Source organism: Delphinapterus leucas, chromosome X (genome assembly GCF_059928025.1).
Source record: "Delphinapterus leucas isolate spDelLeu-1000000601 "Yukka" chromosome X, BTC_Dleu_Yukka2, whole genome shotgun sequence".
Classification (NCBI taxonomy): domain Eukaryota; kingdom Metazoa; phylum Chordata; class Mammalia; order Artiodactyla; family Monodontidae; genus Delphinapterus; species Delphinapterus leucas.
In genome coordinates this window covers 79122874-79150380 of record NC_143150.1, presented here as the reverse complement: position 1 = coordinate 79150380, position 27507 = coordinate 79122874, and the positions used below count along the sequence as shown (strand labels likewise).

The 27507-nt window shown below is 49.9% G+C and overlaps 1 protein-coding gene across 1 annotated transcript; it reads right to left on the bottom strand.

Annotated features, from left to right (window-relative positions):
* On the bottom strand, positions 1 to 26616 carry AMER1 (APC membrane recruitment protein 1). The gene is made up of 2 exons (XM_022564104.3): positions 26419 to 26616; positions 1 to 14408 (listed from the first exon to the last, which is right to left on the bottom strand). Exon 2 carries the CDS (start codon positions 14306 to 14308, stop codon positions 10919 to 10921), a length of 3390 nt encoding a protein of 1129 aa, XP_022419812.2. The 5' UTR covers positions 14309 to 14408; positions 26419 to 26616; the 3' UTR covers positions 1 to 10918.
* Between the last annotated feature and the right edge of the window lie 891 nt (positions 26617 to 27507).

Here is a 27507-nt window from a genome sequence, read left to right as displayed (position 1 = left end):
CTTGTCATGCATTCTCCTTGAAGTCTCCAATCCTACCTTCCCTTGGGGTAGGACATGGGACCTTGATCCTAGATACTGACAGCCCTGGGTTTTCTGGGAGCCCCAAGTCCAGCCATCAACAGGCACTCACAGAACTCAATGGGAGAAACATGATGGGCCCATACTCTCACTTCCCCAGCAGCTTAGGCCTTCACAGAGGGTGACCAGGTTGACTAGATTCTCTCTCACTACAGGTCCACACCTACCAAGGATCCAAAGTGAGGCTGTCTATGTGCCAAGGATACAAGCCACAATGACAACTGAGATTGACCATCATCTGGATAGGGCTCACATGGGCCAGGCACTGTACAGAGAAGCTTTATACACATCATCACTAATCCCCACAAGATACAGATTATTTCTTCCATTTTACAGATGAAGATGTTGAGGCTTAGAGAAGGTCTCACTTATCCAAGCTCACATAGCTGGAAGGTTGTGGAGCCAAGAAGAGTATCCAGGTCTGTTTGACTCCAAAACTCATACCACTTAGCTTCTTGTAGGTGTCCAGGAGTAATGAAAATGGACCCAGGTGAATTTGTCTAAAGAGTCTTGTTCTGGGACCCAAACTTGAAGAGGGCCACTAATACTGGAGTGCATCCAGGAGGGATTGAGAAGGCTGGAGAAGGGGCTTAGACCAAGGACATATGAGGAAATGTTGGAAGGACCTAGGGCTGTTTAGCCTGGAAAAGAGACAACTCCAGGTAACATGAATCAGGTCATGTCATTTTCTGCTCCCATCTAACTAAGGACAAGAGTCAAAGACTTTACAATGGTCTTCCCACCTCCCCTACTCCAACATTATCTCTGTGACCTCATCTCCTATTACTGCCCCCTTTACTTACTCCAATTCAGGCACACTGGACTCCTGGTTGCTCCTGGTATTTATTATCTGCTCTCACCTCAAGGTTTTAGTTCTCCTCTCAAATGTCACCTGCTCAGTGAGTCCTCTCTTGACCACTCTATTTTATTTATTTAATTTTTTAACATCTTTATTGGAGTATAATTGCTTCACAATGGTGTGTTACTTTCTGCTTTATAAAAAAGTGAATCAGCCATACATATACATACGTTCCCATATCTCCTCTATCCTGCGTCTTCCTCCCTCCCACCCTCCCTATCCCACCCCCCCAGGCGGTCACAAAGCACCAAGCTGATCTCCCTGCGCCACGCGGCTGCCTCCCACCAGCTATCCACCTCACGCCCAGTAGTGTATATACGTCCATGCCACTCTCCCACCCTGTAACAGCTTACTCCTCCCCCCCATATCCTCAAGTCCATTCTCTAGTAGGTCTGTGTCTTTTTTCCCATCTTACCCCTAGGTTCTTCATGACCTTTTTTTTTCTCTTAGATTCCATATATATGTGTTAGCATACGGTATTTGTTTTTCTCTTTCTGACTTACTTCACTCTGTATGACAGACTCTAGGTCCATCCACCTCACTACAAATAACTCAATTTCGTTTCTTTTTATGGCTGAGTAATATTCCATTGTATATATGTGCCACATCTTTATCCATTCATCTGATGATGGACACTTAGGTTGCTTCCAACTCCTGGCTATTGTAAATAGAGCTGCAATGAACATTTTGGTACATGACTCTTTTTGAATTATGGGTTTCTCAGGGTATATGCCCAGTAGTGGGAATGGGAGAAAATATTTGCAAATGAAGCAACTGACAAAGGATTAATCTCCAAAATTTATAAGCAGCACATGCAGCTCAATAACAAAAAAAACAAACAACCCAATCCAAAAATGGGCAGAAGACCTAAATAGACATTTCTCCAAAGAAGATATACAGATTGTCAACAAACACATGAAAGAATGCTCAACATCATTAATCATTAGAGAAATGCAAATCAAATCTACAATGAGATATCATCTCACACCAGTCAGAATGGCCATCATCAAAAAATCTAGAAACAATAAATGCTGGAGAGGGTGTGGAGAAAAGGGAACACTCTTGCACTGCTGGTGGGAATGTAAATTGATACAGCCACTATGGAGAACAGTATGGAGGTTCCTTTAAAAACTACAAATAGAACTACCATACGACCACTCTATTTTAGATTGCAACCTCCTATCTTTCCTTTATTTTTCTCCATTGTACCTATCACCATCTGACATACTATAACTTTTGTTTATTTATTTCGTTTTATTCTCTGCCCACCTGTGGAAATAAGTAAGCCCCAAAAGGGCAGGGATTTTATTTTTATCTTGCTTATTCACTGTCACACCCTCAGAACCTAGAACAGAACCTGGCATATAATAGGTACTCAATATTTGTTGAACCAAAGAACACCATCTGTGACTTCCAATCTGGAAGGACTGTTACAGAGCAAAGAGAGTAGATAGCAAACAGGATCTGTGTGGCTCCCAGGGACTAAGCTAGGCCTATTCCAGCTCAATATATGTAGGGACATCTTAGGTATTAAAATTGCCCCAGGATTCTATGTTAGCGGATATGAGCAGGAACAAGACAGATGTTGTAGGAGAAATTTAAGCATCAAAAAGGAAAGTGTAAGGAAAGGACCACAGCCTGAGATTCTGTGTTCTCCAACCCCTCATTTAAGGATGTAGAAACTGAGGCTCTGAGCAATCAAGTTTCTATCAGTTGCAGGCCAACTAAAGGGACTAAAATCTTGGTGTTCTGAATTCTAGGACAGTGGAATAATTTTTTTCTTCAATAAGGCAGTATTTTGTGGCAGGGTACTTTCTGGAAATATTTGTGTTTGTTTGTGTCTGTTGTCCCTCTATGTCCCCACTCCCCATTCTCCTGCTCCATGGAGGTAACCAGGCCTTTGAAAGACCTCTTGCAAGATGGATTTCACAGTATAGAAAGCCAAAGCAGACTGAAGTCACCGAATCTATCATTCTTTTATAAAAGTATGACAATCCCATTGAAGATATATAGTCATAAAGGAGAAGGAAAAGCCCAGAGAGAGAAAAAAATAAAAGAAGAGAGATCCCTACCACTCCCAGCCCCACCTGGAAAGGGAGAGCTCCTGAGTCTGGGGCAGTAGAGAAACACAAGCACTGCTTAGGGCAGTGCCTCAAAGATGGGGAGGAGATGGCTCTAAGGTACCCAGAAGGAGGCAGGACCTAGGACCTCAGAGCTCTCAGCTTCCCTTCCCTCATTGCTGGCATGGAAAATGAGGGTATCAGTGGTGACTGGAATAGATTAGAGATTAGTTGTCCTTGCCTTAATTTCTGGGTAATCGAAGTACCCCTTGGATTCCAGTGCCACCCTTGAGTGGGTCCCCAGTCATGACAAACATGGAATTTTCTGCTTCCCTGCTAGGATGGGAGGTTTGGAGTCAGAATTCAGTTACTTTAAATAAAACAAACAAGGACTATTTCTTGCCCACAAGAAATTGTGGGAAACCTCATGAGGTTCTTGATGGGCTGGGAGAACCACTTAGAAAATATGCTCAGGCATCCAGGAGGAAGTGGAAAAGCAGGAGAGAAACTGAAGGAGCAGCCTTCAAGAGCCCATCAGACAGCAATTATTCTTTCAGAGAATGAGACTTTCCCACTGTGACTATTAAGTGATTTGCAATTAAGTAACTCTTCATGAGGCAATGTTCCAATTGATGGTGAAGGTCTGAGTGGCCAGAGGTCAGTTCTCCAGGCTCATGTCTATTGACTCACTCTGCTATTCATCATTTTTCCCAGGCTGCTTATTAGCAGGTTTAAGTGGGAGGAGGGTTGGGCCCACCTGGCTGGGAACAATTCCCAGAGATCCAAGGCTTCAGGTGGGAGTGGGGGAAAGGGGTTGCTCCCTGGGCTCACAAGGGCCTCTGACCTGGGCTTGGAGCTGGGAAGTTAGGCTGGGATCAGTGGGATAAGGAAGCAGCCAGAGGTCCCTTTTAGCTTTAGGATGCTCTGACTTTGGGCCTGCTGCTGGGAACATTGCTGGGATTCACCCCTAGCACCCATAATGTACATTGTAACAGCAGCTTCACTACAACAGAAATAGCAGGAAATTTGAAGTCTATTGATCTGGTTGTGTGAACTTTGACAAGGGTCTTAACGTTTCTGAGGTCCTGTTTTCTTATCTGAAAACGCAGATAACAACAATGTTGACCTCATACAGTTAAGGTAAGGATTACACAAGATAATGTAGTGTCTATGGCCTGGCACACATCAATGATATTATTATGTGTTTGGAAAATTATTATTATTAATCTTTCTCTTCCACCACATCTTCCACCCCAGCCTGCCCATCCTCTTTCCCACCCTGATTTGCAGTCAATGTTCTAGATCACCATGAGCAAATCATTTCACTTCTCTATGCCTCCATTTCCTTACCTGTAAACTGGGTATAAAATAATCTGTTCTGCCCACCTGCTTCAGGGGCCTTTTAAAAGAAAATGGAGATAGAAGGAATTTGCAGGCTAGAAAGTGCTACCACAGGTCACTTGCTCCTATTGGCTAGGTTTGGCTCCTGAAAGTCATGCAGGCCAGTCAAAGTCTAGGAATTATCCAGAAGAGGAACACAGTCAGTAGGGCCCAGAGCCCAGTCAGGGTGGGGGCAGTGGGGAGCTAGCAGCTTGCCCACAGCATCCTCCAAAAGTCTTGCACAAAGTTCTCTTCTCTGCAGGGTTTCCATCTGCTCTAAACAGAAACTGGGAACAAAGGAAGCCCATTTGCTAGGCACAACCCCAGCCCTCAAGCAGACCAGAAAATAGCACTAGAGCTGACTAAGCCAGTTTTCTTGATGATCTAAGGAAGATCTTAGGAGGTTCCCTCCACCAATGGCCCTCTCTAGTATTGCAAAGGACTCCCCAGGAGGTCACAGTGAAGGTAGCTATCAGTCACAGCAGAACAGAAAGAGGTGCAATACATCAGTCATGTCGGGTACCACAAAAAGAACTCCCCCCAAGGCCAACTGAGTTAGAATCAGTGTGGGGAGTGCTGGACTTAGGTAGTTGACGAAGTTCCATTGGTCACTCTGAGGTAGCCCAATCTTCTGTCTTGCATACGGAAACTAGTCTAGTCAAATCTATGCCCATGCCACCCGCATATTATTGTTGGGGAAACTGAGACTCAGAAGGAGAAGGGATTTGCCCAAGTCCTCATAGATTAATGAGGGGCAGAAGGCCCAGCCTCCCTGACTCCATGACTCCCGTGAATTTCAAATGGATGTAATAAGGCCTTCCCAAAAACTCTTGCTCCAAAAGCTCCCTGAGCAGCTACAACACTCTTCTTCCTTTCATGAGCAGCCCAGGGCGGACAATTCCATTTCTATACATTATCAACTTCCCTCCCAGGATGTTCTTTTCTCTCTTGGAATTTGCTTCTATTTTGGCTTTGCTTGATTCACGAGGTCCTGAGGGCCATCAAGCTTCTTATCTAGTCTGAAAAGGGGCCCCAGGGAGCCTAGCAGCACTATCCACTGCACATTCAAGCGGCTGCTATTTCAGGCCTTCTGGCTTGTACATGGCAATTGGGCAGAACTCAAGGAAGCCCATCAACAGGTGCCAGATGCCCTTGCTTACCAGGAGCCAGTGGTAAGAGTTTGGATTAGAGAAACCTGAGCCGTTAGCACAATCACCTTCTCCTGTTTGATGGCACAGGTAGGCCTTTATGTGGGTAATAGAAAAGGGAAGGTGATTACTGCCTAGGCTTGGACAGGCCTGGATATCAGGATATGACACAGGTGACTGAGTTGTTGCTGTGACATCTGTTGACCCAGGTGACATCTGTTGCTGGTGCCAACAGATGAGCTACCTTGCAGTAAGGGGCAGAAGCCACATGCTCCCCAATCATTCCCACAGCTGAATAGGTGGGGCAGTCAGCTGCCTGGCCAGCATCTCTGCCCACAGGCCTGGGTAAAGGATGCTATTCCTTTCAGGTTGGCCTGAGAGTCCCACCATTAGATGCATCCTTTTGCTGGAGCCATCAGTAGGAGGTCCACACCTCTGCCTCCTGGCTGGTGGGGAAGCCAGCACACTTACATGAACTGAGGCTAATTTCAGAAGTGCTAGCCAGCCCCCAGGCAGGTCTCAGGGCATGCATGGTGTGATGGAGAGCAACACATCATCAGACTGAGATGCAGGGAATGGCTTGGATGAACTGAAGTTTCCTCTATTTTCAGTTTCAGCTCTGGCTTCTGTTCCCCCTACTTGTTGACTCCCCCACACCCCCTTGCTTTTTTTCATTTCCCTTAAAGGGCAAACCCAACAACCATGGGTCACAGGCATGTTGCTGTGGAACAAACCACAAGAATGCACTTTAGTGACTGGGGGTCCCTCTTGAACCCAGTTTATTAGCATTCAGCAAAAGAAATATTTGTTACAAACAGGCAGTGCATCAAGATATCCAGATGTCAATGAGAACTAGGATTGGAGAGATCACAATCCAGGCAATTCCATGATGTCTCAGGGATAGAGAAGGGGAAGTTAGGGCACATCCAGGGGCCATGCTCCCCTTTTTGCACTGGGAGAGAAAGAACTCTTACACCTGGGGTGAGGATGTACTGCAGTTTCTAATTTCTTCCCTTTGTCCCCCAGCCGTTTTATTTAACATGACCTAAATATACATTCCTGGTTTCTTCCCCCCACCCCACCCCATATACATCAGGGAAAATAAGCACCAATAGTAACAAGAATAATAATTAAAGCCCTGCCTCTCAGTAGGCCCAACCCTCACACATATACACGCCATGTGGATTTTTTTCTTTGGAGTGACTATAGGATGGAAAAGTAGGGATCAGGCCAGCAAGCCATCACCCTAACAGTCACTGTTCCCCAAAGTCCCATCCATGTGTGAGCTGGAGCAGGGCAGGGGAGTAAGAATGGCGGCAGAGGAAGAGATTCCCCCAAAGTAGCAAGAGGGGTCAAGGAATTCCCCAATGTCTCTTCTGGGTGAATATCACAATCAACTGAGCTCCTGGAAAGTCCCATGTAAGGGTTTCCTCAATGAGATGGTCAATTCCTGATGGTTCAAGCATCACTTCCATCCATCTCCCCCAGCTTCTTGGGGAGAGGGGGAATAGTTGAAACCCCCTGCCCTCCTCACTAGGCGGAGAATGTCCCCAAAATGCTCCTTTGGAGAAACTCAACACGACAAATAGCAAAACGTGGGCACTCTGGTTTCAAAACTAGAGCACAAAACATAAAGAGGAAAGAGAGACAGAGACAGAAGGTCTATACACGGGTAAGGGCAAGGTCTGAAAGAAAAAAATAAACCATAAACAACACACTGTCTACCAGGTTCCACATGCCTGAGTCACCTGGCATTTGTCTTAGTACCTGTGCATCTTCTGCTGTCCCTATCATGGAGGGAGGGTATGGACAGTACGATACATCAGGGATGGGGAGAGGGGAAAGAGCGAGAGTCCTGGGCAATTGAGATTCCAGCCCTCTGCACAAGCAGCAGCGATTTTTGTGTCATCTTCGTTTTGTCTAAAACTGTAAACAGCACCGCTTAAAAATAAAATATATCAGAAAAGAACAATTGATAAACATTGTTTTCCATGAATATAAAATGCAAACAATACAAAAATAGATAATTGACCTTTGATATATATATATATATATATATATTAAAAACAACTTGGATGCAACATACACATGGGTAAACTTGAAGTCTCCCTGCTAAACCCCCTATGCCTCCCTCTAGCTATTGGGCCCAGGGGCCGAGGGCAGGTGGGGTGGTAGCACTGGCAAGGGTGGGAAAGTCACTGGCAGCAGGATGAGGGGAATGCACCCTGGGTGTGGGAAGCTACTTCCCTCCTTGGTACAGTACTGAGGGAGAAAGACTGGTTTTGACCAAAGCCTTTGGCCCAGGAGGCTCATGGACTGGTGCCCAAGCTGAGTCCAGACGATTGGGGCAGGCCCTAACTGAGCCCCAAGGCAGGACTTCCTTGAAGGCGTTAAAGCACTAAGAAACTGACAGCCCTGGGAGAGACCTTCTAGGTGGCCTTCTCTATCCAGTCACTGGTCCCTTGAAGACCAGTCTCATTTGAGAATTCTCAGGATCAGAGCTGACACTACATAAGCCTGCTTGCTGGGTAGCAAGATAAGAGCAGTCACCTTCTCTCAAGTCATATCTTCCCTTGAAATCATATCCAAAAGCATTATCCCATGACCTTGCAGTGCAGAAATGGTGTTCATTTGTGGACTTTACATCTACACATTTAGTAGTCCGGGACATATTTGGTGTTAGCTAAGCAAACACTGGCATATGCTTGGGGAGAGGCCTGGAGCTTGATTGGCTCTCCCAGTGTCACCCTGTTCTGTCATCATGAGTCCCCAGCCAGTCTTCCTTCCTCTTCTAGGCTGCAGCTGGGATTCAGCCATGAACTGCTTGGATCTAGAGTGAGACTCAGAGGAGCCTGCTTCTGCAGCCATGCACCCTGACTGCCTTACTTTTGCTGGTGAGGATCCTGTCTCTGGGCTGGCCGGGACAGTGAAAGGACTTGCAGGCAACAATGTTCAAACCATGAGCTGACACTCAGTCCTAAAACTTACTGTGATATGCGACCTTCCAAAGCCCAGCAAAGTATGTCAGGGCTATGACTGCCCCCTGCAGAGGTGGCACCTCTTGCTGCCCTCTTGTTACAGAGGGCAGCTCTCAGCCCTTGGCCAAAGGCTGACAACCTACTTTTTCTCTTCTCAGATAGACTCAGCAGGCTCTGGAGGTTGGTGATGGCTCTACTACCTGCTGTGGCTGGCACAGTCCACATATAAACAGCAGCTTAGGCTGCCATGAAGGACAAGCAGAGACAGAAGAGGCAAGTGGTGGGTTTTCCCCTGTTGTAAAGGCATTTGGTGAGTGTTTCCTGCCTGCCAAACAGCCGGGCCAACTTCAGCCCCACTCTCACAGGTCAGCTTTGGTGAGAGGCCAGAATTTGGGCACTTCTCTCCTGGAATGCTGTGCTAGGGGTGAGGAGGGCCTTCCTCACCCTCTTTGATTCTCCAGCTCCATGACTAATGCATTTCTTCACAATGCAGACAAAGTCAGCCTGGAGAGATGGTCTGGGTCCCTTGAGTGTTGGTGTCAGTGCCATGCAAATTCATGTGGTCCTTCCAGGGGTACAGCTTCTACCATCCAGGTTTGCTCTTTGTGGTGAGGGGCACTGGGCCAACCCCAATCAGAGAAATGGTGACAAAGACCAGCACAGACACATCCCTTGTCCAGGTGGCGGTTTGCCCACAGTCATCTTGACTTGGGGGGCCAACAGCATCTGTTCCTAAGCTAAGTTGCCATATCTTGGGAATAGCAAGAACCCTGTTTACCACTTCTCTTAACTGGCATGGAGATGGGTGGGGGATAGGGACAGGGTCAGGGGAGCAAGGATCATAATTTGGGTCAACATATCCAGGTAAAAAATGTTCCATAACCATTTCCAATAAAGAAATTTAAAAGGATCCCTCTCATGTTGGTGATTAATGAGGTAGAGCCTAGCAAGATTAGCCTGTTGCGATGTTTTCCTGACAGCAACTCTTCCCCACAAATATTTCCAAGCTAGTTTAACATGAAAACTGTGTGAATGCAGAAGGGAGGGTGCCATTCATCCCATAAAGGGCTGCAATTACCACACAAATCAGTCCTTCAGCTTGGCAGAGTAAGGGCAGGTCACAGTCTTTTCTCTCAAGAAGCACGGTCCTTTGATGATGCTAAGAACTTGGCTAATTGGAAAATGAAAGGTCTTTAGAGAGCCTGGAACAGCAGCCTAAATGCCCTTGGTGTCCAGTCTCTTGGGAATGCTAGCATGGAGCCTCTTTACTGAATCCAGTGAAGGGGTGGGCAAGGCTTAAGGAAGTTTTTGTCTTTGAGGGGGAAGAAATTTTCCCAAAAGAAGCTGAGTTGCCATGAGCTCTGCAATGTGTGAAATCCTCTCTCCTGATGGCTGGACAAATGAACCTCCTTTTTCTATCCTCTTGCAACCTGCAAAAACCCCAGCCCCTACAGCCAAACCTAATTTAGGCCACTTCTCTTCCTGTATATCAATTAAAAGAATGTGTTCCTTGTAATGAGATAATAAAAATTTCCTTTGGAGGAAAAAAGAACCAAAATTCAAAAGCATCTGCAATTCAGGCAGTTACAAGCTTGAAGAAACAAAGAAGGAAAAAATCCTATCATTCCAGAGCTCAAGACTTATGGCAGTGTCTACAATAGAACGCTATTTTGTCTTGTTTGCAACGAGATGAATTTGATCACTCCATTAAGGGAATTAACGTTTTTGTCTTCAACCCAAGCTGTAGCAGGCCAGGATAAAAGGCCCTCATCTGGTTATGATGCCAAAGTCCACAGCAATAGGCAGTGAGACACATGCTACTTGATCCTCTCTGAGGACAGCTAGCTGGGGCTAATAGATTATATCATCTGATGTAATGGTGGCAGCTATGCCAAGACCAAAGGAAGTAGGGGTAGGGGGATCTGTACCGTAATTTCACATTGCTAACAGCAAACAAGCTCCCTGTCCCCAAGTGGGGGGCAGTGTAGATGCGGCTGCTCATCAGTGGTTCATCATTCACTGGGTGGAGAAGTTGCGGAGGGTGCTAAGGGTTCAGTCTGTGTCAAGGATGCATGCTATATATATATATAAGATCACTACCTTGGCAACTGGAATAGGCACAAAATTACAGCATCCCAAACCCTGCACGGGTCACAAGAAAAAACCCAAAAGTGAAAACTGAAGCACAGCAGCAGCAGCAGCAATCTCCCAGGGCAGATGTACTTGAGCTGAATGTGGCCACAGATGGCAGACAAGGGAAGTGGGGGAAAAAAAAGGTGAAAACTCATAGGAGCTTTCCTTGGCCAAAAGGATTTTCAAGTTAAACAGCAACCCCCACCCCCCACCCCTCTGCCCAACCCTGATCCCCATTCACATGCTCAGGCCCCACGCCCCCCACTCCAGAACTGATGATGACTACTCAGCTAGGTTTCCATTCATGGCAGTGGAGGAGTAGCTGGTGGGGAGAGAGGCACCTTGCTCAGCCCTCTCCTTTGACAGGTCAAGGCTGGAAGCCCCATAGTGAATGGGCTGAGGCTCTGGGGGCTCAGGCCGGACCCTGGGCAGCTGAGGGATGCCATGGGTAATGCCTACAGGCTTGGCCTGGGGCAGAGGGCTGGGGCTGAAGCCTCCAGGAATGGAGGAGCAACTGGGTTCATCAACAGGCAGCAGCACATCTCGAGGCCTGGCCCTCGGACTCTGGGAGGCCTTCGGCTGAAGGTTATAACAAGGGCCCATGGGCAGGGGTAGGTGCGAAGGTCGAGCTAGCTGAGACTTGGCTTCCCCAGGTGCCCTTGGCTCTGGCCCTGATACTGACAGCAACATTGACATGGCGACAGGAGATATGCAACAGACTGCCTGTCCATATAGAGACTGGCTGGAAGGCCCATCCAACTGGCTAGGACTTATTCCTGCAGGGCCTGGCCCCACTGCGAGAGGACAGGGAGCCCAGGCAGGCCAGTCGTAGGTCCCTGGAGGTTCAGTATAGAGGGACAGGGGACTGTCTCGGCCCCATTCTTCCTCCTCTTCTTCATCTGAATCTTCTTGCTGAGCCTGAAGCTCATCAGACTCCATGTAGCCCTGGCCCAGGTGAGAATTGGAGAGCTCCAGCTCCAGGGTCTCAGCAGTGTCGAGGGAGCGGCTCCTCCTGTTGAGGGCCATGGCAGCAGGTGGAGGACGAGGGTGCATGCCAGGCAGTCCCAAGTATCGAGGGAGACTGCTCACACCCCAGGGTAGGCCTTGGTAGAATCGGCTGTGGTAGTTGCTGAAGGCGCGTTTCTGGTAGTAGCCCAGTTCAAAAGCTTCCAAGGAGGCTGCAAGGTCTTCATCATTGTGGAACTCAGGATTTTCTTCACACTTGCCTTCCCCATCCCGTTCCACATCAGCAATGTCAAAGGTCACCATGGGGGGCAGCTCAGGGAGGTTTTGAGTGAAGGATGAGTCAGAGTCAGAACTGCAAGACATGCTGGAGAAGAGGTTCCCATTGCTGGTGAACTCCACAAGGGCCTGAGAGAAACTCACAGTGGCATTCCCTTCCTTCTCAACCTCCTCTTCCTCTGGCTCCTCAGGGGGTGAATAAGTAGGGTAAGCCCTCCTGGGAGATCCTCCAAAATTTGCTTCTTGCATGTCTGGCTCAAACATAGCATCACTCTGGAAGAGCTGCATCAGGCAAGTACTTTGATCTTTCTTGGAGCAGGTTCCCTCGAAACGCTTCTCCAAAGGACGGAAGTCCCTCCAGTCTGGCTCACTGCTTGCAGTGGCAGGGAAAGCTGAGGTGGTTCCTCTGTGGGAAGTCTGAGAGGCCCCTGATGCCCCTTCCACCAGGCCCATCACTGATGGCCCTAAAGGCCTCATCTGATACTCCATGATGGGCTTCTCCTGCCGGACTTGGACCTCTCGGACTTGAGCCTCTCGAGCACGGACCTCTCGGCCACAGGCCTCTCTGGCATAGGCCTCTCGAGCTCGGGCCTCTCTGACATAAGCTTCCCGGCTGTGGGCCTCTCGAGCATGGGCCTCCCTGGTGTGAGTTTCTTGGGTGTAGGCCTCCCTGGTGTGAGCCTCTCGGGCACATGCCTCGCGGGCCTCTCGCTGCTCCCGCCAAAGCTCCCAATACAGCAACTGTTTCTGGATGGTCACTAGCCGTTCTTCCTCTGTCTCCATTGCCCCAGGTGGCCGAGAGGAAGAAAAGGGCTCAAAGTTCAAGAAGGGGTCAAACATCTCAGAGCTGTGACCATGGAGGTCATAAAGGCAGTCATCCCCAGGTGGGGAGTTCTCAAGACTATCATCTGGCTCATAGAACTCATAGAGGGCATCGCCACTATAGCTGTCTCGGGGCAAGCAATCCCTGCGGACAATCCCCAGGGCCTCACCTGAATCATCCTCAAGTCCAGGTGTGGTGGAGTCATAATAACCCTCATCACTATTGGGGGCAGACTCTTGCTGATCGCTCTGAGGAGTCAAAAGGTCCCCAGGGGCTAGGCCAGGATAAGACCTAACTGGGTCAAGGAGCATGTAACCAAGGTGGCCTGAGGATGTGGTGGGATGGTAGCCTGGATTTAGAATGGGCCTTGGGTACACCTGGGAACTTGTCCACAGATATTCTAAGTCATCGTCTTCTTCCTCCTTGACTTCCTCTTCTTCCTCCTCTAATTCCACCTCCTCTTCCTCCTCTTCCTCGTCATCATCATCAGGCAAGGCCATCTCCTCGCCCCCTCCTTGATAGGTCACCAGGCAGGAACTTCGTTTGGTCCCATCTCGGTTGGCCCTCTGGCCTCCAGAGGCCATGCTGTCTGTCATACTGTCCATGTCCTGTTCTGCTATTATGTCACCACAACCTGTCAGTGAGTCAAAACTTTTCAGGGATGTGACATCCCCAAAGAGGAGGCTCAGCTGGTCCCCCACAGGGCCATTGGGTGGATTTACCTCTCCTGACACAACCTTCTCCCCTGTTTCTGGGCTATGGGGCTCCTCTGGACCACTGGCTTCAAGGGCAGGTTTGGGCTGCAGGAGTGCTGAGGCACAGGCCTCCATGGTTTTTTCTGGATCTTTGCAGGCTGTCTGCTCAGTGGCTGCTGGAGAAGTCTCTGGTACTGAAGAAACTTTTGGCCCAGGGACATCTTGGGATTTGGCATTTTCCTTTCTTGGGGCTTGGAGGTTCTCAGTGTGGGACAGAAGGGCTGAGCTCACATGCTCATGAGGCCTGTCTCTGGCCCCCTCAGGCTCGTTGGCTCTTGGATCACTTTGCTCAGTCCCAGAGACCTTGCTCTTCCGGTGACGGCGGATACTGCTGAAAAAACCTTTCAGGCCTTTTTTTGGCTTGGGCACAAAGGGAGCCTTCTCAGCCCTAGCTTTCTCTGTGGCTCCAGCCACAGACGTCTTGCATCTGGAGTCTGCCTCCAAAGATCCATGGGCACTCTGAGAGCTGGGAAGTCGGCAGGATGACTCAGGCAAAGGTAAGGAGAGGCCATTTCCTTCACTGACAATGTCTTCAGGGCCATGGACTGCTTCACTCAGGCCATCGTGGGTCTTGCTCTTGCTAAGACCCTTCTTAGAGCTGCCTTTCCCAGAACCTTTGCTTCGTCCCCCTCCAAAGAAACTAGGCAGGGTACAGATGCTCTTCTTGCCACCAAAGAGTTTCATGGCAGTTTTCTTCAGCCTACCTGGGCCAGATGAGGGTTGCTCTGATGCTGGCCCTTCTGTCATCTCAGCTGCCTTGCTCTTGGCTCCTTTCTCTGCCCATTGGTCCTGGGTATCCACAGAGACTGCTGTTCCCTTGGCCTGAGCAGCTTCATCCTTTTGGGTCTCCATGATGGTGTGGACAACTCAGGTATGTTCAGCTGAAAAATGCAGCCTTCTGGCTTCTGGGCACTGTTATAACATCATCAGTCAGGAAGCATCACAGTTGGGGCTGAAGATGAGAGAGACAAAGACAGAGAGTACTGGTGAGCAAGCAACCAGGCTGGGTTTGTTTTCACAGGTGTCTGTGGTTTCAGGCTTGAGTGGAACCAGAAAGCAAGAGAAAATGTAGGGAAAACCTTAATGCACTCCATATGCTTGACTTGCTGGGCCAGCCTCCTCTGGGCCCCAAGGCAGCAAAACCCTACACTGAGCAACAGGCAGCCATCACCCCTACCCCACTTGCTGGGTCCACTCACTTCAGGTCACCTTAAGCTCAGGGGAGCACTGGGCAGGGGGAACTGCAGATATGAAAAAGGCCCATGGTACTATTGGTCATGAGAGGGATTATCAAAGGGGGTGGAGTAGAGAGGCAGGAAAGGCAGAAGGGAAGTCAACTCTTATGACACAGAATTTTTGAAAAGCATCTGGCAAAATAGCCTACTAAGTATTCACTGGGTTCTGCAACATCCAGGCCTCAATTTCACATTAGCCAGGGCTCTCACTGACATTTTGCCTTGGGCTGGGTAGAAAAGAAGACCTGAAGTTTCACCTTCTTGCCCCAGGCTCCCTAATAGGACCATGCTCATACCTTCAAAAGCTCAGAGTAGAAGCCTTGCATACCCACATTCCAGAGCTGCAATCCAGGATCAGCTAAGATGGCATGGTAGCCTTGGGGCAAGGTACTCGCCAGGATTCAGTATCCTCTGTCCAAGACACCTAGAAATACCTCCCTGTCATAGTGGTTATGTGAGGGGTAGGTCTAGATCAGACTCTCTAGTGACTGTCCTGCTCAGAACAGATTTTAATGTGGCCCTCAGCAACTGAAACCTCCAAGTTCCACTTTAGAACCATGAGGCAGACTGTTTCTTCTCTGCTCCTTTCGTTACTTTGGCCCCCATCTAGCTCCCTATCTAGAAAGGGAACTCCTTGAAGGCACAACTCCACATGATTCATGTCCCTGGTCTGGGAGTTAGGCTCTCAACAGCTATTTAATAAACAAACCTGGTGCAACAGGGCACTCTACTCAATGCTCTGTGGTGACCTAAACGGGAAGGAAATCCAAAAAAGAGGGGTTATATGTATACGTATAGCTGATTCACTTTGCTATACAACAGAAACTAACATTAGTTTCTATATGCTAACATATAGTAAAGTAACTATACTCCGATAATTTTTTTTAAATAAATAAATAAATAAATAAACAAACCTGGTGCAAGACACACCTTTCTGGTCTAAGCTCCCAATCCTCTAAATATCCAAATGTCACAGAGATGGAATAAAAAGAAGAGCTAGCCAGCACCTACCCCAACATATCCCCCTCCCCAACCCCATTGTCTGATGTATTGATTCCAGTGACAACTGATTGACAGCTGGATCAGTGACCCGCCTACTAAAACCCAATGACACTTCCCTGGAAAGTCCCTCACCACTGTCCCCTCTCTGTAGGGTAGCCGCCAGCAGATATGGAGCTTGGGTAGGGCAGGGAGGCAGAACAGCTGCTGGGAGCCAGAGAGAGAGAAGGAGAGGCAAGCAACACTGTTGTCCTAAGAGCAGCTAGCCAGCACATCAGCCCTGTGATTGGTTGCCACGGTAATAACACTCACACATTCACCTGCAGTGAAACTAAGGATCAGCACTGGAGGTGGAGAGAGCCTGGCAGCTACACTCTGGCCTCTGACCTCATTAGAGGAACCTTGCTGGAGTCCCTGATCTTGTCTAGCAAATATTAACTTTGTGCCTTGTGCCTTGTTTGGCCTGACACTTGAATCATCAATGTGATCCAGGCTTCCATCAGGGGCTCTGCAGAACTGAATATTAAACTAGGAGCAAGATAATGGCTGGTTATCCAGAAAATAAGAGAAAAAAAAAACCTCATCTGATCCCCTCTCTGCAGAGATCTGTATTGCCATTTGCTCGTTAGGTTTTTGTTTTTTTGATTCTGTGTGACATACTTTAACATGGCATTGTTCCAGCTCAGCCCTGTAACTGATAGGCCCACAACAGACAGTGCTACCCCTCAAATACACAATCATACACACATACACTCAGAGTCCTCTGCACCAGGGTCGTATGGGAATAAGGGCCCTATCATCTATCTGAATCGCTTATTTTCCAGAGCACAGATGTTTTTACCTCAGCCCAGAAATTACTGACAGTGTTGTCATTATGGTGCTGGGCATTGAGGAGATGGGGTGACAATAAATGGAGTTATTTGTGAAATTCTACTCCCCTCTGTGGAATTCATGAAATGAACCTCTCCAGAACATTTGGTTAAATGATAGTTATTAAGCTCAGTGCTGCCAGAAGGGGAAACCCCAGTCCTTGCTTTTGGGGATCCCCTAGGCTAACAGGTAGAAAAACCTATATATAATAGTCTGAAGGCACAATATGATGCAGGCCTTAGAGAAGAGTCCCCATTATTGCTTAAGCAGAGTGTTGAAGTATCATTCTTCAGACCTTGTGATCATATCCCAGGATAAACTTGAAAGGCAGAAAGATAGCTCCTGGGCTCAGAAAAGCTGCCTTGATAAGGAGGCATTCAATCTGGGCCTTGTTAGACAGGAGTGAGTAAAAACAGCAATTATTTAGGGGAAAGGATGGGCAAGACTAGTCATCAAGGAAGACCAAGGGCTAAGTGAAAAACCTTATGGGCTTACCCATCCTTGTGAATCAAAGGCTTAATTGTCCTACTGGTTTTGGAGCTGGAATTCCTGTGAACAGAAGAATTAGGCAGACTGAATCTCAAAGAGGGCTGCTTTCCAGAACCTTGATGCCTTGGTTTGAGGGTAGTCCCTTTGGGCTTTCTCTTGCCCTTGCTTCTGTGCTCCGTTGGAGTAGTGGCCAGTCCACTGCTCTCTACATTGTCCCCTTCTCTGTCACAGGGATCTGCAGTATGATGTGGAAGGAGCCATGGGCCACAGGGCTGTGTTGCATACCATGCCAAGGGACCCTGACCAGGCCAAGGCACTCCTCTGAGCCTTGGGTGCTTGTGAAATGGAGATCAAAATATCTCCTCTATCTACCCCTCTATCTCCCCAGTCCACTGCAGTAATGTGAGGTTAGATGGGATAATAGACACCAAAAGCACTTTGTAAACTGTAAAGTGCAAAGCAAATGAGAAAGGTTGGCATTACCATTATTTCAGGTCAGATCCCAGTTTCTTAGAAAGTAGTAGACCATGTGTAAAAGGCCACTCATTTGAGAAAGCCATTCACTACAGGAAGTCCAAGGGACTAGCTGCCTTGGCTCATGCTGAGGAAGAGCCCGGTGTGAGGGTATTTTAAAGACATGCTCCTGGATTTATACAAAGTCCTCCGTTAAGGGCAGTTTAAAAAGCCCTCTGTGTATGTGGTGGGAGTGGGTGAACTAGGCAAGGTTGTATCCCTGGGAATGAAATTCTCTTCCCCCAGCTTCAGGCTTTCCTCCTAACTAGGCCCAGGGTTATCTTTGCTGGCAAGGACCAGCCTTGAAACTATGCTGTCTCCTACCTCCCTGCCTTGTCCCTCCCAGAGCCATGTACCCCACTCATAGTGTCTCTTCCCTGTATCCCCCTGCAAGACAGTAGGACAGGAGGTGGCAGGAATCACCCATAGCTAGTAGCCCCCTAGCCCAGCCCCACCTAGCCACTTCTGGCCCAGGCCCCTTCTCCATACACCTTACTACCTCACCAGGTCCCAATGCTGTCCTTCCCCAGTGGGCTATGCTGCCTTTACTCGGGACCACAGAGTACACTGGTCAGGAGAGTGAGGTGAGGCAGAAGGCGAAGGGGACAGCAAAGGGACAGATTCTGCAGCTCCCCCAGGCTGAGGCTGGCTCCCTTCATGGTTCCTGCCAAGAAAGTGGTCCTGCTAAATGCAGAGCCCCTCCACCCTTAGGTTCCTCAACCTGTATGGCTGTCTAAGTTTCAGGTGGACTGGTGGGTGAGGGAACCCTCTAAGGCTACTCTGTGGTCCCTGGCAGGGGCCACTTGCTACAGCTGTCGCTAGCATGGACAGAATTGGGCTGTGGGCATCCCTGCTCCCAAGGCCAGCCTCAGGCCATTCTCGGACCAGTGAAAGGCTAGGTCAGAGCTAGGGCAGAGCTTCTTCCTTCTCCCCTCCTCTCAAAATACAGGCAGGAGACCAGTCACAAACCTGCCCCAGGAATCCTCCATAAGGAGGTAACAGCTCCACCAAGTCTTAAGCATTCTGCTCCCAGCCCTATTTCCTGGGGCCAACTCAGCCAACTTAGAGCAGGCTGAGTTCAGGGAAGAAGTGTGTGGATTTATGCAGTAGCTCCAGAGGCATGGCCTCAACCAGTCATAGTTTCCCAGACCTCCTCCAAGAAGTTTTCCTGGGAGCAAGCCCACTCTGGGCCCATCCTGCCCTCATGTATGTGGAGGAGGGTGGTCTAAGGAAGGAGTAGTAAGGACAGGAAGCCCAGCCCCCCACTCCCTGAGAGTCAGCCAGCTCTGCACTGTAATCAGCTCTGCCTACCTGGGGGAAATCCAGCAAGTTCTTTCAGTTTCCCCAACTGGTAAATGATGCTATTAAAAGTGCCTACGTCTTAAAGCTATTTTAAGGAACAAAACCGATGTATATAAAGTACGAAATAAAATGCATTATATAACAGAGGCTCAAAAACATGGCGACTAGTTTTATATGTATTTTATTCAAACTATAGTTGGACAGTTTCTAGCAGCAAAACTACCTCAGTCAGGGTTGACTAAAGTGCTCCCCAGTGCTCTAAGGGTATGTCACCAAACCTCCTTGGGCCTCAGTTTACCCAAATGGTAAATGAGAGTGACTGTGCAGTTATCTCACAGGAGGCTTTACTTGTTCTTTTAGCCAACCTTTGACATTCAGGAACTCAAAATGTTGCCTCAAATCAGCTACTGGCTAACAGCTCTGGATTATCTGGGAATTTCAAGTAGCCAGGTTCTCTAGCCCAAGCCAGAAAGGTCAACAATTCAAACTCAGCTAAAGTACCAGCATCAAAGGAAATGCAAATCAACGGATGTCCTTTATCCACTCATGGTACTTACCAGCTTACAAAGTGTTCCCTACTTCCTCACTCCCCATTTCTCCTTCCCAGAAATCCATTAATCAGGCCTGGTAGGAGATGGTAACTCCTTGTCACAGAAAAGGAAACTGCCTAGGCTTGGGAAAAGACTTGCCTAAGGTCACACAGTGGGATGATGACAGAGCCACACCAGTTTCCAGGCCTCTTTGAGTCCCAATTCTATGCCATTCTGCTGTACCATTCTGGCCCCTAATCAAAGGAAGACGACTGAGAGTAAGGACTGTGCACGTTCCCCTCACACCTGCAAGAGCCATCATCTCCCCCTCCCATCACACTCCTGTCCCAACCCAGCTGAGCCTTCTCTGAAGCATTTCCAGTCCTCACTGGCTGCCACTATTTTGGCTCCACCTAGCACATTCCAGAAAGCCTGCTGACTTCAGAATCCAAGAGCTGCCAACCCAGCCTGTGGCTGTTCTCCTCATCAGCAACCCCATCATCACTACTCCCAAACCGTGGAATATGTTCCTCTACTCTTCTTTTCCTTGGGAGATAAGTTTGAGGGGCCAAAAAAAAAAAAGGTCCAAACAGAAACCTGCCAGTGGGGACAAAGATAAAGGTAAAGATAAAACGGGGACAAAGAATTTGAGCTATTATTTCAGGAAAATGATCTTTGAGATTTGGAATTTGAATCAACCATTTCTAAAGCCCACAGCCAAAGTCTACTCTCAAAACCATTTTTTTCAGGACCTGAAGGAAGGGCTGTCTAGCTTGGTATTCTTTGGTGGAGCTGTAAAAGCTGCTGGCAGAGCCCCACCCAAGCTATCCCTGAAACCACTCCTCTCCTAGTTTGCAGGCTTCCTGAGGGGCACCTCTTCTCAAGGGGGCATCCCACCAACTCTAGATGCAGCACAGACCCCAAACTGGGCCCTCTAGCCCCTGCTCCTATTCCCCCACCACTAGTCTGTTAAATGAATTAACATACTCAGCCTTGGGCAATTCATTCTGGCAGGCCTCAGTCTGCCTTTTCATTTCTCTCAATGCACCCTCCTTCATCTTATACAGTAGTCACCATATCTAGCACAGAGCAGGAGCTCAAACAACGTTGGTTCAACTGAATTCTAATTTAGCTGGAGTTTGTCAGCCCAGAACTAAAATGCCAGCTTCATCCCTTTCAGGCTGTGGGATATGAGAAAGTGGCCTAACCTTTCTGAAACTCAAACGCCTTATCTATAAAATGAAGAAAATGCTACCTACCATCTAGAATTGCAGTAAGGATTAGAGATGATAAATGTAAAAGACAGATTATTTGCTATGTACCAAGCAGATGTTTAATAACTTGCCCTTGTGATGGGGCCTCTTGCAGCTACCTTCTCCACTCCAGCTCGTCAGATTCCCCTCCACTCCTCCCAGTCCTATGAGGATGACAAAAGCGTCTAAGCAGAGTTTCCTCTGGTTCCTCCCTGCCATGACACTGAAATCCCACCCCGTGTCTCCCCACTTCCAGCTCATCCATCCTGCACACCCTTGCCAGATTCATTTTCTTACAATCCTGATTTCAGCACATCACTCCTCTACTTACCAAATATTCCGCATTGCCTACAGGATCAAGGCCAAACCCCTTTGCCTGACTTTCAAGACTTGCTCTCTGCACGCCCTTTGCAGGTTTCCTAGGCTCACTTCTCTGCCCCTTAGCTTCAGCCTCAAATATACAGGGGCTTCTCCAGTCTGGGAGGTGTGGTCACCCAGACACTGCCTCTCCCTAGAAACAGGCCTTCCTGGTGAATGTTCTTGATGCTGTCTTTCTCCTCAGGCTGCTGAGGCTGCCTACCCAACTTGCCTGGAACGGTGGGGGCTCTGGGAGCCACCTACTTGCCACTACCCTCTCAGGCTCCCAACCCCCTTAGAGAGGAATGTATCCAAGGAAGGTGTCATGCCTGCATCATAAGGCTTCCACTATGTCAGTACTAACCCAGCAAGGGTGAGATCAAAGACAGGCACTACCTCCTTCCATCCCTGTTCAGATGAAGAACAAGAGAGGAGCTAACCCCAGGGAAACATGTGACAAGGAAGCCAAGGCAAGCCTGCAGAGGAGCAGCTGGGCGGAGTGAACAATGGAGACTCCTGACTTTCCTATGTATCCACCCCTCTGTATGCACCATACCCTATGTGAGAGACCAGGTAAGGAAACTGAGGTTTGGCGGGGGGGGGGGGGGGGGCGGGGAATCAGGATCAGTGTGCTTAGAGAAAGAAGCCTAGAACTGGGGGCAGGAGCTTTGTGCTCTCATGTAACCTTGGGCAAATAAATCCCTTCCCTGTTCTGGGCCTCTGTTTTCCCATGTAGAAATGGGAGATTGGACCGGGGATCTGCTTCCCCCAGGATGCATGAGAAGCTGGGGAAAGGGCAGTCCTGTGTCCAGTTTTCTAGTGGCTGCTGAGTCAGGAGGCATGTTGAGGGAATGGGATGTTGGGTATCTTAGGCTTCACTGGGAGGCCTGGATGCCTAGCCGGTTGGGTCCACTGCAGAACAGAGGTGTACTGTGGCCCAGCCTCACTCCTCATGCCTCTCACTTCTACCCCCTGCAAGCCCACCCAGCATTTTACTCTTTCTGAATGCAGGAGGCCTAGCCTATGAATATTTCATACATATACAGAGAGGAGGGAGACCACAACTGTCTGGGCCTAGCCCTCTCTCTCCGGAAAGAGCTGCAGCCCCCCGAAAGGGAGGGCTGAGGAGTACTGGCTAGAGAAGAGGGGTTAGTATCTGCTTCGAAACCCAGCAAGGGGAAAAAAAACCCTGTAGGAGATGAGAGCAATGAACGCTCTGCAGCAAGAAATGTAGATCAAAAGGTTGCAAAGCTCCCCCACCCCCACCCCCTGCAGCACCACCATGGCTGCCTCTGACTCCACCAAGCTCCCTTGGGCCATTTCCTTCATTGTTCATATTATCCCCTAATCCCAAAAGGGGAGGTGCAGGGGAGCAATGCACCCTCACTCGGCTGGCACCTGCACCTCTGCAGTGGTTCTGGTTTCCCTGCCTGCCTTGCTCGCGATATACTTACACATGCACAGGTTTGAAAAATAGACCAAGGAGAGGTGAAAAGATTCTGTGATTATTTAATTCAGAGAATAGAAGTTGGAGGTGGAAGAGATGGTTTAATGCCCATGAAATCTCCAATGAATTGTTAGGCAGAAGAGCAATGGTGGCCAGCTGCTCTCAACCCCACCCCCCAACACACACACACACACACACACACACACACACACACACACACACACACACAGTTGGTTTAAGCATAGCATGAGAGGCTCAGGTTAGATCTGAGAAAGAACTTCCTGGCAATGAGATGGGTAACTCAGGAATGAATGACACAGGAAGGCTATGAAACGCCTCCTCCGAGGGCTTTACTTTTATCACCTAGTCTATCTGCCAGGTCAGGATTTGAGGCAGGGGCACTGATGAAATAACACTGGGCATGCCCTCTTATAGCCCATCTGTAAATGAGGGGGCTGGAAGCCCTTCTCCCTCTTTGATTCTACAAGCAAGCCAGACTTGTTGCTATTTCTCTCATTCCCTTCATCCCCTGGTTCAGAGATTGTAAATGTAACAGTTCTTGAGGAATTTTTAACACCTCCACTATACTAGGAGAGAATCACTGGACTGCCAACTTCTTTCAATTACCTCCCTTCCTGAAACTTTCAGCCCCTGACAGGCTGTAGACCAAGACTAAAACGCAAGAGACATGCCAGGGGAGGAGTTCCTAGCAAGCTAACTTAGCATCCCTTCACTCTTGATGAATGGGTGAGGTAAGATGAGGGGTTAGTTAATGCAATTTGTGCTGATTTGTGTTGAATGGAGGCTGCTGGAGACAGTGGGATACAGTGGAGTCACTGCACAGGAGGCAGCAGCCTCTCCCTAAATGCTGTGTGACGTTAAGCAAGTCCCCGTTGCTTTCCAATGCCTCAGGATTCCCATCTGTAAACATAGGTGTCCAAACTGGTGCTCCGTGAAGGCCTGTCCAGCTGGGAGAAAAAGGATCAGCAGAGGCCTGAGGGACACTTAGCCTCCACCATGTTGGTATGTAGGCTCCAGGCTCCCTCCTTTCCCCCAACCCCCTGCAAGGTCAAAGAGAGGCTGACAAGATACAGTTTCCCTCTAGAGATAGCCTGCCCCCCAGTTCTTTCAGATCCAAAGGTGGCCTCTTACCTGCCCAATTTATGGTGCTCTTCCTATCCCTTTCTAAGACCCCATTCTAAAACCCTTTCTAAACTCCCATTTTATTGTGGCATGTTTGCACACCAAAAATATCAAAACCTCCCAATTCCCCATTCTTTGATGGCCCCTTCCTCCATTCCCCCAAGATCAGATCCTCATTCCACAACCTGGCATTTGGGAACACCACCACCACTGGGCCCCAACCTCCTTTATACCTTACAGTATCAACCAGAAAAGACTGTCACTGCACTCAGCCTGCTTGCAAGCCACCCCCTCCTACTCGTAATTTTGCTTATACCACTATCCTTTGCCTAACCAAACCCCTCTAATTTCTGGAGGCTTCCCAGGACAATTCCCCTGTATATACAGATCTCTCATCTCTCTCCACAGTAGTTTGCCTCTAGACTCATGAATCAGCAACCAAAGGTAGTGTAGTCTGGGGACTGGGCAGTCCAGGTCCTGAGCTTATTGAAGGGAGACATCATGATTTATTTACTTTTAATTTTAGATGTAACCCACCCCCTTCTCAATCTTCATTAAGTATACTCAATAAATATCTGAGCCTTCAGTATCATTTTTCTAATCATTTTCATATGAACCAGGACAAGTGCCAGTGGAGAGGTAAAGGTCTCCAAAGCTTTACAGATGGCAAGTCCTTCCGGAGCATTCATTGACTGCTATGCATTGCTAGGCTTTGAGGGGATTGTGGCTGAGATCCAGGTTTCCTTTACCCCCCTGAGAGGTTCCAAAAGAACCCAAACATCCATGATATCAGGGAGACAAAGTAGAGGCAGGGAAACTCAATTATTATTTGTCTCCTATTATAATTTAAGCCCCCAAATGCCCAAGGGATGCAGGCAGCCTGGAGGAGTTCTGAGTTCTGAGAAAGAAGAGGTCATCATGGACTGCAAGAGACAGGCAGGAAAGGCACTAAGGAGATAGGCCCAGAGCTGAGAGGGAAGAGAATTTGGACAGTGCAGGGTGAGTGGGTTTGGGTGTGGGGAGGGAGTTATATAGGGCAGGTATGTTAGATGGCTGTTGGTTTGAGGCAGTGCAGAGGACATGTCCAGCTCTGGGCCGGGGATGCCCAGCTGCAAGTAGGGGGGACTGTATTGGTGCTTGGTCAAAGTGAGAGGAGGTGACTGTAGTGTAGTATCTACAGTCCTGGCTAGTGTCACAAAGGTCCCCAGCTAGCCTTCCCTTAAGTGAGTGATTTATTGGATCTCACTCTCAAAGGTGCCTAGGCTTTGCCTGGGCCCTGCAGCCCACAGAGTTCTCCACCCTCAGAGGTGGGTCAAATGTCCAAGAAGAGCCTTTCAAGCCCCTAGGTAGCTCCCTCCCTCTTGTTCCTCAGAAAGGCCTAGAGTCTATTGCCAGAGGCACACAGCGGTGGATGGGGCCGAATGAGCAGAGCTGCACTCGGGGAGGGGGCTCTGCTGGAATCCCCAAGGGGTGGGGTGCAGAGTCCAACAGCGCAGCACCCTCCACCCAGCCCAGATGAATGCAGCAGGCAGGCAAAGCTGCCGAGGGAGATGTTAGTGTGTGAGGGGCAAAGGCTCACCTTGACCCCGCGGCCCGTGCCAAGACAAGTCTGGTCAAACCGAGGCCGGCTCTACGGAGCCAGTCCAGCTGCCGCCTGGGCTGTAGCGCGCCTGGAGGGCACAAACCCTCACCACCGGAAAGCCTAGGCAAAGTCCAGCGGTCACCAGTGTCAAAGATGTCTGCAGCAGACAATGACAGCGGCCTGGCAGCCTGGGTATTTTAAGTAACTGCGAAGTTGGAGGGTTTGGCTGCCTCTCTAGCTCTCTCACACACACCCAAACGGTTCGTTCCCTACTACAATAATTGCTCCCTCGGCCTCTGGCACAGAACACCCTCCCCCCCACATACACACACACCCCACCATGCTTATCGCTATTTTTAAACCGTTGGCTGGAGAGAAAAACGCGGCCAGTGCCCTCCAAGGGGAGAGGAAGCGAGGCGTGGGGGGGGGGTAGGTGGGGGACACAAAGCGGCCTTGCAGCTCTAACCCAAGGACTAGCTTGAGCTGCTGCCCTAACGCAAGGTACAGCGAGAGCCGGGTTGCCAGCCCGCCTGTCCGCGGAGGCGGGGGGGGGGGGGGCGCCAGATGCGCCCGGAGGCCCAGGAGCAGGGGGCGCGGCTGTTCGGGCCTCAAGGCCGACGTTCCAAAGGGAAGTGAGCAGACCACAGGCCCAACTGAGTTCCCCCAGGGAGGAGGCAGACAATGTAGATACCCCAATCCACGCCAAAGTAAGTACCCGTCGGGCCCAGCCTAGCGCGCTGGCTTCGTCCCTAGAGGACAGGGAGAGGCAGGAGATGCGCAGGGGAGGGGAGGGGAGGGGCGGGGCGGCAGACGAGCCGCTGGGGTGAGCAATACCCGCGTAACACAGCTGTTCCAGCTAATGTGCTACAACAAAGCTGTAAAGCTCCTGGCCTACAAATGCACCGCTGGGAGTGCTGGTTGGCTGCTCCCCTCCCGAGACCGCAGGGCAGCACGTGCGGGCCCCATCCCCGCCTCCCCCGAGAGCCCCAAGGCATGGCCCAGGATAGCCCGCCGGCCTGCCCACCTCTTCTCCGCCTCTAGCCGCGGTCGCTCGCGCCCAGGGGACACTGCTCTGGCCCTCACCGGACAGTCCTCAAAACGGGTTTCAAAGGGGAGCGCAGAGCGGTCCGGATGCCGACCGGCCCAGCCCTTAGAGCTCCTCTCCAGGCGGCCAGAGCGGAGCACGCGAGACTGCATTGGACGGCGGGCAGGCGGAGGCTCCTGGCCGCGCGCAATGCTTACCCGGCCCGGTCCGGTTTCCAGCCCGCTTATTGTCTTTTGCGCCTCCCTGGCCGGGGCTGGAACCTTGGCTGCCACGGCTGAGAGTGTCGCCACAGCCGCCCCTGCCGCCGCCGCGGCTCCAGTCACCTCCTGCACCGGCTCCCCTACCCCAAGCTCTGGGCAGCTCCCCCATACCCTTCCCCCCGGACTCCACAGCCACAGGGTGGGGCATCAGCGCCCTGATTGGCAGGCGTATGGCCCAATCGCCACGGTGAGAAGGCGTTTCCCGACTCGCCCACTGTTTTCCTTGGTGCGTTTCTCTTTAAATGCAAATAAGCGCGGGCGTGGTGTTGGCAGAGGACGTAGAGGCTGCAGAGCCCCTCGCTGGGACTCCCCACTCCCCCCCCCCCCACGCCGGGCTGGTCGCTGCTTGGCGACACCGCAAGCTCGAGGGGCCGGTCCCGCCCGGATGGGGTTCGCTGGAGCCTTGGAGCTCGGTTTCGATTTTGCATGCGTTCCCATTTCCGTGGCCGCGGTGCAATCGCGCTGCGGCGCCCTGGCCGCCACCCGGCAGTTTATTCCAGAGCGAGAGGCCGGCGGGGAGAGGCGGGGGCGGAGAGGTTGGGGACTACAAAGCCCCTTGGCACCTTGCCGGGCCCATCCTTAGGCATAGAAACAGGGCCCCGGGGCACGCGCCCCTGGACCGCGCCGAGGGACTCACCTGCCAGGAAAGCGAATTGCAGCGCCCGCGTCCCAGCTTCCTCCGCCTCTTTGGCACGCTGGAGCCTTAAGAGACCATAGAGTCCAGCTTCCACCAGTTACTGAAGGGCCTGCTGCTGCCCAGAGAAGAGAAAGTGCTTCCCCAAGGTCACCTACCCTGCCAGCGACTGGGGCAGATTTGGAGTTCAGAACCCAGGCTCCCAGTCCAGGGCTGCTTTCACTTTTCTCTGTAAAGACCTGTTTTCGTGATTGATCCTCACCCAAATTTCCCAACTTTTACGGAACTTGAGGGGATCCCCAAAGTCTCTAGTGACCTCCTCAACCTTTTAATGGTGAGCTAGGCTTTGTGCAGTTTCCTGTCCCTGAAAAATATGGATATTTAGAGAAAAA

Coding starts and splice junctions, on each gene's coding strand:
- AMER1 (XM_022564104.3), bottom strand. CDS start 14,308: ATGGAGACCCAAAAGGATGAAGCTGCTCAGGCCAAGGGAACAGCAGTC.